Source organism: Panulirus ornatus, chromosome 37 (genome assembly GCF_036320965.1).
Source record: "Panulirus ornatus isolate Po-2019 chromosome 37, ASM3632096v1, whole genome shotgun sequence".
In the NCBI taxonomy this organism is placed as follows: Eukaryota; Metazoa; Arthropoda; class Malacostraca; order Decapoda; family Palinuridae; genus Panulirus; species Panulirus ornatus.
In genome coordinates, this window is record NC_092260.1 from 12,306,272 (window position 1) to 12,318,706 (window position 12,435).

At 39.7% G+C, this 12,435-nt stretch overlaps 1 protein-coding gene across 1 annotated transcript; it reads right to left on the reverse strand.

The window, feature by feature from the left end:
• Positions 1–7,235: 7,235 nt before the first annotated feature.
• Positions 7,236–9,269, reverse strand: LOC139760501 (trypsin-1-like). The gene has a single exon (XM_071683787.1). It carries the CDS (start codon positions 9,128–9,130, stop codon positions 7,880–7,882), a length of 1,251 nt encoding a protein of 416 aa, XP_071539888.1. The 5' UTR covers positions 9,131–9,269; the 3' UTR covers positions 7,236–7,879.
• Between the last annotated feature and the right edge of the window lie 3,166 nt (positions 9,270–12,435).

The following is a 12,435-nucleotide window of genomic DNA, read 5'->3' on the forward strand; positions in this document are numbered from 1 at the left end:
TAATATCCTCCAATAGCAGTTAAACAATATTCTATTAAATTTCATGATTTGTTCAAAAAGCTGTAGCAAAATCCAACGTTATAAACTGATTATCAGATGAGGATATGCACATGTGCGGTACACATGTATTTCATTACATAATGCGGCTAGTGCCAATTATTATCAAATTTCACAGGAACGTATACCACATATGTAGTTTACTGCCTCTTTTTGGAGTAGTTTAGATTCATCCATCAGAGGAAGCGGAAGCTATTATTATTACTATCACTATTATTATTATCAATATCATTATCATTATTATTACTATTATTATTATTATTATTATTATTATTATTATTATTATCATTATCATTATTATTATCATTATTATTGTTATTATCATTATCATCATTATTATTATTATTATTATTATTATCATTATCATTATTAATGTTATCAATATTATTTATTATATTCATTTAGCGCAAGGTAGCGCAAGGAAATAGACGAAAGAATGGCCCAACCCACACATAAACGGCCACACACGCACATATACATACCTATACATTTCAACGTATACATACACAGTCATATACATATATACACATACTTGCTGCCTTCATCCATTCCCGTCGCCATAAACAAGATACGTTCCCAAGTGCACTTTCGTACAATAATCACATCATTAGGGGAGATACAAGAAAGAAATATAAGTCAGCTGATATACAACGAAGAGACGTAGCTAGGATGCCATTTAGTAAACACGTGATTGTCCAAGATAGACAACGAGCATATCATAAACTTGTGTGGACAAGAAGGGGAATTGTTAACAAATTTTATCAACAATAAAGCTACCCAATTTGTATAGACCTTCACTAATATTAAGGTTATAATTCTTTGTGTATTTGATAATAGAAGATTCAATGATATTTCTCGCGGTACTGGAGTTCGAGCTAATAACTGAGATGGAATTACTCCAGTCAATACAAGGATCGTAGTTTTTAACGTGATTTTGTTTAAACAAGGCTTTTGATTCTTGTCCTGTTTTTATACTACATTTATGTTGCTTAAGTCTAACAGAAAGATCCGTACCAGTCTGCCCAACATAAAACTTGTCACAATTTCTACAAGGCAATTTATAGATGCATCCAGGAGAATTCTCTGGTGAGTTCCTGATTAAGATATTCTTTATTGTATTATTGTTGCTGAAGGCAACATCTACATTAAAGGATTTAAGCAATATGGGAAGTAAAGTAATATTATTATCAAAAGGAAGAACTAAAAGATTCTTGGTGTCAATGGGAGGTTTGGTTTCAGTTCTATAAAATGGTTTCTTTGCTAACTTAAGGGATTTATCAATGAAAGATCTAGGGTACTTTAACTCAGATCAAACAATACATCTCAAACTCATCATCAATAAGCTCTGGACTGCAAATACGTAATGCCCTCAGGAACATAGATTAAAATGATGAAATTTAACTCTGTCATGTTGAGATGAGTAATAATGGATATATGAGTATACATTGGTATGTTTTCTGTATATGCTAAACTTAAACTTGTTTCCTTGCCTGTCTTGACAATCATGTGTTTACCAAATGGCGTCCTAGCTACGTCTCTTCGATGTATATCAGCTGACTTGCATTTCTCTCTTGTATCTCCCCTGATGATGTGATTATTACACGAAAGTGCACTTGGGAACTTATCGTGTTTAATTTTCTCCGTGGACTCATAGGAATATACTTGATCACGCGCAAAATTGTGATTCTTTCCAACACACACACACACACACACACACACACACACACACACACACACACACACATATATATATATATATATATATATATATATATATATATATATATATATATATATATATATATATATTTTTTTTTTTTTCATACTATTCGCTATTTCCCGCGTTAGCGAGGGAGCATTAAGAACAGAGGACTGAGCCTTCGAGGCAATATCCTCACTTGGCCCCCTCCTCTGTTCGTTCTTTTGGAAAATTAAAAACGAGAGGGGAGGATTTCCAGCCCGCCGCTCCCTTCCCTTTTACTCGCCTCCTACGACACGCAGGGAATACGTGGGAAGTATTCTTTCTCCCATATCCCCAGGGATAACATATATATATATATATATATATATATATATATATATATATATATATATATATATATATATATATATGTGTGTGTGTGTGTGTGTGTGTGTGTGGGCGTTTATGTATATACATGTGTATGTGGGTGGGTTGGGTCATTCTTTCGTCTGCTTCCTTGCGCTACCTCACTAAAGCAGGATACAGCGACTAAGTACAATAACAAAAAATAAATAAAATAAATCCTTTTCTTCTATACCTAATCACCGTTTTCCGCGTTAGCGAGGTAGAGCCAGGAACAAACTAAGAAAGGCCACAAACGATCACATCCGTTCTATAGTTGTCATTAAGTAATGCACCGAAACCACAGCTCCCTACGCACAACCAAGCCCCACAAACCTTCCTATGGTTTACTCCAGACATTTCACATGCCCTGGTTCAGTCCACTGACAGCATGTCGATCCCTGTATACCACATCGTTCAATTCACCCAATCCCGCGCACGCCTTTCACCCTCCTGTATGTTCAGGCCCCAATCGTTCAAAATCTTTTTCATTCCATCCATCTCCACTATGGTCTCCCCATTCTCATTGTTCCCTCCAGTTCTGACACATACATCCTCTTTGTCAACCTTTTTTCCTCGCGCATTCTTTCCATATGCCCAAACCATTTCACCACATCCTCTTCAGTTTTTTCAACACACTCTTTTTATCACCACACCTCTCTGACTCTTTCATTACTTACTCGACAAACCGCATCACAAATTGTTCTTAAACGTTTTATTTCCAACACATCCACCCTTCGCCTTATCTTTAGCCTATGCCTCGCTCCCATATAATATTGTTGGAACTACTACACCTTCAAACATACCCATTTTTGCCCTAGATAACGTTCTCTCTTCCCACATTCTTCTGCACTCCCTGAACCTTGACCTCCTAACTCACCCTATGACTCACTTCTGCTTCTATGGTTCCATTCGCTGCCAGGTTCACACCCAGGTATCTAAAACACTTCACTTTCTCCAAGTTTCTTGCATTCAAACTCACACCCAGACCAACCTGTCCCTCAACCCTGCTAAACCTAATAACCTTGCTTTTATTCACATTTACTCTCAACCTCCTCCTTTCATACACTCTTCCAAACTCAGTCACCAACTTCTGCAGTGTCTCACGCGAATCAGTCACCAGCGCTGCATCATCAACAACAAATGATACACTTCTCAGACTCTCTCAGACCCTACAATCTGCTTACTCTCCCCTTTCGCCGTTTTTCGCGTTAGCGAGGTAGCGTCAGGGAAATCCTAAGAAATGGCCTTATTCGCTCTGATGCATCCTCTAGTTCTCAAGTGCAACGCACTGAAATCATAATTCCCGTGTATATTCGTATACATAAACTCGTATCCTCTTTGTCACCATCTCCTCATCTCTCCAACCACTGCAATACCATCTCTTCAGCTCTCTCAACCATTCTATTCTTATTGTCATATTTTCTCTTATCCGAGCATTTTTTATTCGATCAATCTTCTCGCACCACATACTGTCCTCGTACATTTCATATCCAACACATTCACCCTCTTGCGTACACTGCCATCGATGGTCTATGCTTCGCATCCTTACATCACCATCAGGACAGATATACCTTCAAAAATGCAAATCTTCGCCTCCTTGATGGCGATTTCTTTTTCCATACATTCCTCATAAGTATTACATTGCTTTTTCCTCGCGAGATCTGGCTGCTTATGTGCCTCCACCATTAGCTAGATCAAGCGATACACGGCAAACTGCTACCTCACATGATTACTAAGTGGCCGTTGGCAACTCAAGGGTGAGCCGTTTTGATAACTTTCTCTTCCTACACCTCCCAGGACCTTCGCCCCTTACCCATCCTATGACTCATTTCAGCTCCCAATGTTCCAATCGCCGCCATGTCCACACCTAAGCATCTAGAACACTTTACTTCCAGTAACTTTATATAAATTCAAACCCCCATCTAACAAGCCTATAAGTGGCAAAGGAAGAAATGGACGCTTTTCGCGCGAAAGGTTATCAACAATATTCTTTGCAGCAATAGTTCACCGGGTACTTCCCTGCGTTTAAAGAGAAGTAACAAGCATCAGCGTGAGATTCATTTTCACTTGTATCTGATTCGGTTCCAGGTCCAGAGCAAGACGAATTTTTGAAACTAAAAAATTACTCAGACACAGAGTAATGAAGTAGTGTTTCGTGAAAGAATTCTTGGTCCCAAGTCAGCGACACGCATCCTAGAGTTGGAAAATTCCTTTTCAGCTCCACATACTTGTGTGAATCTGAATATCCTACACTTTTGCAAGTCAAGGAAAACGTTGGGAATTGTTTGGAAGCTAAAGACGACATGCGCTGTGCGCTCTTCATGACAAGCCCTCGAACTGATGGGCTTACAAGAAAGAAGCAGGCACGAGTATCTCACTATACTTATATCATATTATTTCTGTTAACTTTATGTGATTGCTAGACATCTATGGCTTCACTTGGTGTTACATACGTTCATCTAAATGTAGTGTTTACTTATCATTTCACTTGATTTCCTTTTTTCATTTTTTAGTTTTCAATTACTTTTCCAGTGCGGTTTCATTAAAGTTATGAATTTTTGTTAAAGCAATAGGTTAACTGACTTTAATAAAGACAGTCTGTGTTTAGCCAAATGTAATCATGATCCCAACACAGAAAAGTGCGAGGTGGGCCATGGGTTCTTTGACTCAGCTGTTTTGGGCCATCACCTCAAAAATGTTGGATACCACTGATCTATGAAGATGTCTTGATCACATTCTTTCCTACCGATTCAGGTAATCAACACTCACTCGTCACGGCTGATTCATTCATTACTTTAAAGGAACTCTAGAGATCATTCTCTCATATAATGATTTAGAATTCAGTTTAGTGCTCAGTTAAACTTTTATAAGTATCAGAAGTGCTGAAGAGTGACACATGACCGATGGACTGACGTCTTTCCACATTTCATCCTTCAGGGGGAAGATAAACGTATGCCATACGTGTTACTCTTTTCCTCAACACACCCATCGAAAATCTCAATGACGCTGTTAGAACCCAACCCTCTCAGTGTCAGTGTAACTATGGTGAAACTCGATGACTTTTACATTATACGAACGGTCAGGTATTGCCTCATCAACAAACAAAGAGGCACGCCCAAAACCTGCCCAAAGAAGGACAACTGGTTATGTTACCGAGACATGACAATGAATCTCATGTCCTAAGCTTAGCATACGGTCTTCTCGCCCTTACTGAGTGAAGGAAAAGCCATTGAACAAAATACGCATCCGGAGTTCATTAGGTGTAACTGAAAGAAGTTCCTCCTTGATTATCTCAAGGTTTTCAAGACGTCTAATCTGACTTAAACCATTTCCTGAGGCTGACACTCTTCCTCCTGTTCTTAGCCTCCTTCGGCTGCATACACTCTACCTTCGCATGGCAATAGTTACTCACATATGGACGTGTGCATATTGCGCTTTCGTTCCGTTATTTTCTTTTCAAATGATGATATAGCCATATACCTTCCAAATCGATAATTAAGTAATCTCATTATATAATACATATTTGTTGGTTGATTTCTAGTTAAGTAATCTTACTATATCATATATATTTGTTGGTTGACTTCTAGTCGGACCTTATACCTCGCTCTCCCTATTCTGTTGTACTGAATTATTACATTACATATTTTCCTCAGTGGTTAACATAACTAAAGTTGTTAAACGTCTTAAAGATACATATTTCTGTGAGGTTATCGCATTGAAAATCTAACCAGCTTTTCATGGCTTCCGTAAACTTTCTAATCTTCATATACAAATGCTGTTCACAGATCTTCATTTACCGCTTTGAAATCTGTCAGTCCCATTCATTTCCAATGCTTGTCAGCTTAATTAAGTTTCTTTCCCATGAATGAAAGCTAATGCACGTCCGTTCTGTAAGCTGGCAAACATCTCTCAATAAATTATACGCAGTCAGGTCGAAATTTCATATTCTAGTTTAGTGCTTTGCATTAATCAAAACCTCAACAACTCTTCATGAATGTGAGTCACTTTCTCGTTCCCATATACAGTAACTACCGTCCCACGGCCTCTCAAGATTATCAATCTTCAAATGATACTGAACGAGACGTCTCACCCGTCGTAGCCCACATAGCCACGGGGTCCATTTTCCACCCGTGATTGTACTCGCGCCCTTATGTATTGTTATCATTTGAATTTTCACTTTAATCGCCTATAACTCCCATCAACGTCATTCTCTTATCGCTCATCAGGTATACCACCAAATGCGTGCGTAGATCTGAAAGAAACTTAGTTTCACTGTTGGCATCAATTCTTCCTATGCGGCGTGTCACTTTATATACTTACCCACGTTCTCGGTCAGTTATACCATGTAAACATATCGGCTTCCACCCGAGAACATTGATTAGTTTACTAATTGCTTTGCTACTTATGCATCTCTTTCAAGTGTCAACAGTTACGCACCTTCCAGCTAACTGTACATTTTTGCCTTTTGCACAAGATTTATACAATTTTTCTCCTTATGGAATAATCTATTTCATGGATGTTCGTTGTATTTCTGCCTGAAAAACTGTTGGTTGTTGTTGCTTGTTGGATTTTACGGCCAACGACCTATGAGGAAGGTCATTAGGCCTGCAACCCTATTTAATATGTGATCGAAATCATCATCCCTAAATACCTACTCTAACACAGAAACGAAAAATATAAAAACTAGAAAAAATAGAAGTATAATTCTGATATTATGATAGATAAAAGTTAATTCAAATAAATAATGGAAAGAAAAGATTTTGTGGGTACTGAGCCAACGTGGCGGCAAACACCACCCAGTCGGCACAGCAGCCACATTTGCAGCTTACTCAAGAGTGCGAAGAGATAGGATTGACTAGAGATAGTCCTCCACCATGTCAAGTACATAGACCGTTTTTAAAACTCCTGCAGCGATGACGTAACTGTAAGTCCTTGTCATTTTCTAAAGATTAGTATTCATGTTCCTATGGTCATATCAGGTTCTGCCACTGCTGAACACATAAGACGCTATGCCTTTCTATCTCTGAATGACTCATCAAACTACGTTTTTAAATCCAGGTAAAGATAATGCTAACATATAGTGTTTTATTGACAAGCTTTTGTTTACAGTGCATTATTACATAGCAATTAATGTGGCAAACACACAATAAGGACATAAGAATTTTGCTTAAGACTCCAATGAGGTGGTAAAGAATCAATTTCGAAACAGTCGTACACCAGAATCTATCTATGATTTCACATTCATGAACCCTAAACATACGACTTCATTCGGTAACAAAACAGTACGTGGTTATGAAAATTTTGGTCAGTAGTGTTGGGGGAAGACAAGTGCCCAGAAGAACCAAAGTTGCTGGCATGGCCGGTGCCGCCCGCTTCTGTGATCACTCACCAGGCTCGTTATGCGCCCCAACCTTCGTGGGTTACTTGAATTTTTCTTTTCTGTAAGATTTCTAACCCCATTTGTCAGACTCTTTTTCTTTTAAAGAGAGCTTTTTATGGTTCACTACCAAGAACACTGTTTCATTTTGATTTCGAAACAACCTTAATTTTATACGAATAATCACGCCATCATCGCAGTGAAGAGTTGACATACCACTTCTTATGACAGTTTGATATATTTATCTTGGAATACACTGATATCAAATAGACAGCCGGTGACAAGAAAGGTAATCTTGAACCTTGATTCTGGGTGTGGGTAGTGCTTCAAACTTGAACTAATATCTTTTCCTCTCCTCCTCAGGTTGTTTGAGAACAGAAATTGATAGAAGTTTTTCTCTCAATCCATGAAAGATACTTGGTGACTTTGGTATAGACTCCTGGAGAGCCTTCATCACCACATCCTCTGCCCCAGGACACCAGCCCCACTAGGTAGTAATGGCTGTCCTTTGCCCAACTCAGAGGACCACCGGAGTCCCCCGTGCAGGAGTCATGACCTGGCTTCAAGGTGCATATCATGTTCTCTGTCACAGCCTTCCCAAGATACTTTTGGCACTCGCTGGTTGTAAGTATGGGCAACTCCACTTCCTTCAGCACGTCACTCTGCTCTCCGCGGTAAGAAGTGGTGCCCCAGCCAGTTACCATCCCTTTCTCTCCGCTCAAACTGGTTAAAGTGAAATGACATGGTAAACAAATAGGCTTAATGTCAGCACCGAACACGACGGGTTTGCTCAGGCGTAGAAGAGCAATGTCTTTGTCCAAAGAAACTCTGGAATATCCTTCGTGTATAATCTTTTCAGCTATAGCTATTATCCTTCTGGAGCTTGTGGAACCATCCATTACCCTCTTGTGATCTCCCAAGCTGACAAACATACTATTTACTTGAAAACGGTCAACACAGTGGGCCGCCGTCACTGCCCATTGCTTGTCGATCAGGACGGCACCGCAGAATATGTTACCAATACTTGTGTAACGGATTCCTGCCTGCCACGGCCACTCGTTCTTAGCTGCCTCCTGTCCTCCCACGATCCTAGACGTGCTCTTCACGCCACACGCGACGTTACTACTCGGTTGTGCTGCCTGAGGCGGCGCAGTGCCGATGGCAAACTTGACAATCACCTTTAGTGTGCAGGTAAAACCCGCGTAATAACTGGCGTAATTCTTATATCCAGAAAAGAAGACAGCAGCAAACTTGTTATTTTTCATGACTGTATCTATGATACCAGAGCCACAATAATGCCGGCTGTCTTTTACTGTAAAAGTCCCACTGGGGAAGACCCAGAAATCATCCACTCGGCATTTGACGCTCGGCAATACACTGAATCTTTCACAAGTCAACCTTAGTTTTGTGTTGGCAGGTGCGGTGGCTGTCCACACACAGTATATACCGTTTGGGTATGGGTAAGGAAAGTTGGGAGACTGAATGGTGTAGGACTTCCCCACTTGCAGATTTAAGCTGCCACCACATTTGAATTTTGGAGCTCCCTTCTGGTTACCGCCAACACTCACAAGTATTGCTGCCAACCACAAAATTGACGTTCTCACTGCCATCTCCAGTCGTCTGCTCGTTATTATAGGTTCCTTGTCTTTTATAGCAGTAGCGTACACTGCGAGGACAAGTTACGCGCTGCCACTTCCCTCCTGACCAGCACCACAATGTTACGCTATACCTTGCCGCCACCCTACCTAGCTTGACTATACCACCACGTACTTAACACACCTTTCAGGTACACCCTCGACTTGCAATCAATAAAGTGACATTTTTATCGTGTTCACTTGCTTGGCTGAAATTGTCATAGTAATGACATGAATATATTGAAAAGAGAAATTCAACTGCCACTTTTTTCGCGCATTAACTCCGGTGAGCAGAGTTGCCATTACTCTAAATACAGTTACCACTTATGATTATATTCTTCGATCATGGGTCCTACAAGGCAGACCACCTATTTAGAATGACGTTTATTTATTGGAATATTGAATGAAACTTAAAGATTCAATGTATTCTGAGATGGATCGTAAATTTTAGTTTCCAGTCAATCTAATGAACATAAATCTTAGATCCATTACAAAATTATCGACAAAGCGTCGAATTTTATTCTATAAAACTACAGTACTGGTATGATCATCACAATGGAAGCCCAGTCATACACGATTAGCACAAGTCTGAACCGATCCTTGGCAATGCGGTTAAACAGTCTCGACAAAAGAAGTCTCTAACGCCAAATATCTTCCAGATCTATTAGCTCAGCATCAGGAAGACAGTAAACAAGTAATGTCGAAAAGCATACAGACGAAGGAGAGCAGTTCTCCCGGAAACAAGATTGCATTCAAAAGCCAGCAGATTTACCACATCTCTCCAGTATTTGGTCAATGACATTCACTTGTTTACACATGCAGGTCATCAGTAAGTATTTACCTACGAATATCACTGGGTACTTGAACGACGAATACTACTATCCATGACATCCTAATCTAAATATGTGATCCGTTAAATACAAGCATGATATTTATCTGTCGTATAGGCTTTCCTGTTTACATGTATATCTTCTGATATTCAGGATGATTCAGACTGATAATACGATTCAAATCTACGAGTAAAGTGAGACGTAAGGTTATACTCTGAATGTAGTCCTATTCCCAGAATGTCTACCTTCTTTAATTTTTTACTTTTTGCATCTCATTCCTTTTGTTTATGTTAACTGAGACGGCAAGGGTTACTGAGGCCCTAATCAAGGCTATCTCATTAGCGCTATACATATAGCCTGAGCCAGGCACCCATTTCATCGACCAGCCTATATGGGTGAATGAACAGTTGGACTGACTGTGGACCGACGGCCACAACCAGTATTCGAACCTGTGCGCTCGACCCTGGGCGGCCCGTGAATGTGTTACAGTCAAGAACGTTAACCGATACACCACAAATTTTTACCCTTTCTTATTAACCTCATCAGTAAAGGTAACACAATACTTTATGTGCATATTAAACTAGTCTAATACTTAAAGCCTTTTAGTATTTCGCCTATGGGACGTAAACGAGTCATCCCCATATGATGGTATCAAATGGGTGACTGGGTACAATCTGTGGAGGGAATGATGGTGGGCAGTACTTCTACCTGTGCGGAATGATAGTGAGAAAGGGACTAGCTGTGGGAATGATAGAGAATGTATTAATACCTGTAGGGGAAGACAGTGAGGGTGGTACTACCTGTAAGGAATGACAGTGAGTGGTGGTCCACTCGGACGAGGATGGCAATGAGAGCAGTCCAGTATGTGGGGGATAAATGAGGAGTGTGTACAACCTATCTACCAAAACTTACACAGAGCTAAAGTAAGGGAAGGCTGCCTAACGACTAGTACCACTGTTCACCATGTGCATTACGAACGTCTCTGGTCACAAACACAATCATCTTCTACCCTATTTCCGGCTGCCCTTAAACAGATAATCACTGCAGCCTCAACACCTGCAGTGTTTTATTGACTGAAAGGAACACCTAAGCATCACCCATGAGTCGAAATGCCCTAAGCATGTGTTTGTTCTTTTGGTAACGTCAAATACTCCTGGTATACACAACTTCATTGTAATGGCAATTTCTTCGTGCATTGAAAGTTCAGTGTATTGTCTTAATGGTCCATTTCTACGACAAACATTTCGAACAAGTGAAGCTAAACATATCAGATTGTGTCTGGTATTATAGCGACACTGGATTGTCAGTGTTATGTATGCAGTAGAACCATGTCTTCGATGATGGTATATCTTATGCCTGTAGGGTAACATCCTCCTTACGTGAATTTTCTTTTTGCACGATGTTCATCGAGACATCCCTAAATCTAACGTACCGCCAGTAAATGAGACATTCATCATCACCAAAAACACCTTAACGACTCCACATCATTATCACAGGATAGAGTAACAGCGAACTAATCTATACACTATGTATATGAATGACCAAATATTCACCAGCATGAAGTGATTTCACTGTCACTCACCAATTTCATATTCTCTGAAAAAAAAAATCATATTCTAACGCTGAACAGGATCTAAATCAAGCAAACGGAAATGTATACTCTCTCTCTCTCTCTCTCTCTCTCTCTCTCTCTCTCTCTCTCTCTCTCTCTCTCTCTCTCTCTCTCTCTCTCTCTCTCGTCGAAACGCTAGTGCTATCAAACGAGGTTGTTCTCACCCCAGCTATGCGTTATACAACCCATCACTCCTGTATAACTCTTGAGCTCGTTCAATATCGAATTCACCCCGGCTCTTAGGGCAACGTACTCATCAGGTTAGCCACCAGATGTCTGTCATATCACACTTAGCCTAAATATGACTATCTTTAATCACACACAAAAATTGTTAAACAATGTATCCAACGCATTATATGTAACCTGATGTATTAGATTTCACATACTCATATGATTCGCCGGTGGTATGAAAAAAATGTGTTCCTCGCTAGTGTTTTCATTACATAATTCGCCATTACTGCATAACAATCCAACTTATTTGAGAAATCATGACAATATCTATGACGTTATATCAAAATAAACTGTTACCTCACCAGTGTGTAGCATGTACTATATTCACCAGTGATTTTCATTCTTTTTGTGGAAGGCTATTGTTACCGGACGACGGTCCTCATCGAGGCCAGACACAAAAGAAAAAAAGATCGAAGAAATATAAAAGATACGGAGAAAAGAAGAAAAGGAACCTCTGAGCTTTTGAGGTGGTGGAAATCCTGCCTTCTAAAAACAGGCAGGTCGTAACTTTTAGGAAAAAAAAAACATGAAAAGATGAACACTTACAAAGTTAGTGGTGTGAGGAGAGGGAGAAATTTTGTAAAAAGACTAAGAACAATGGAATCTTC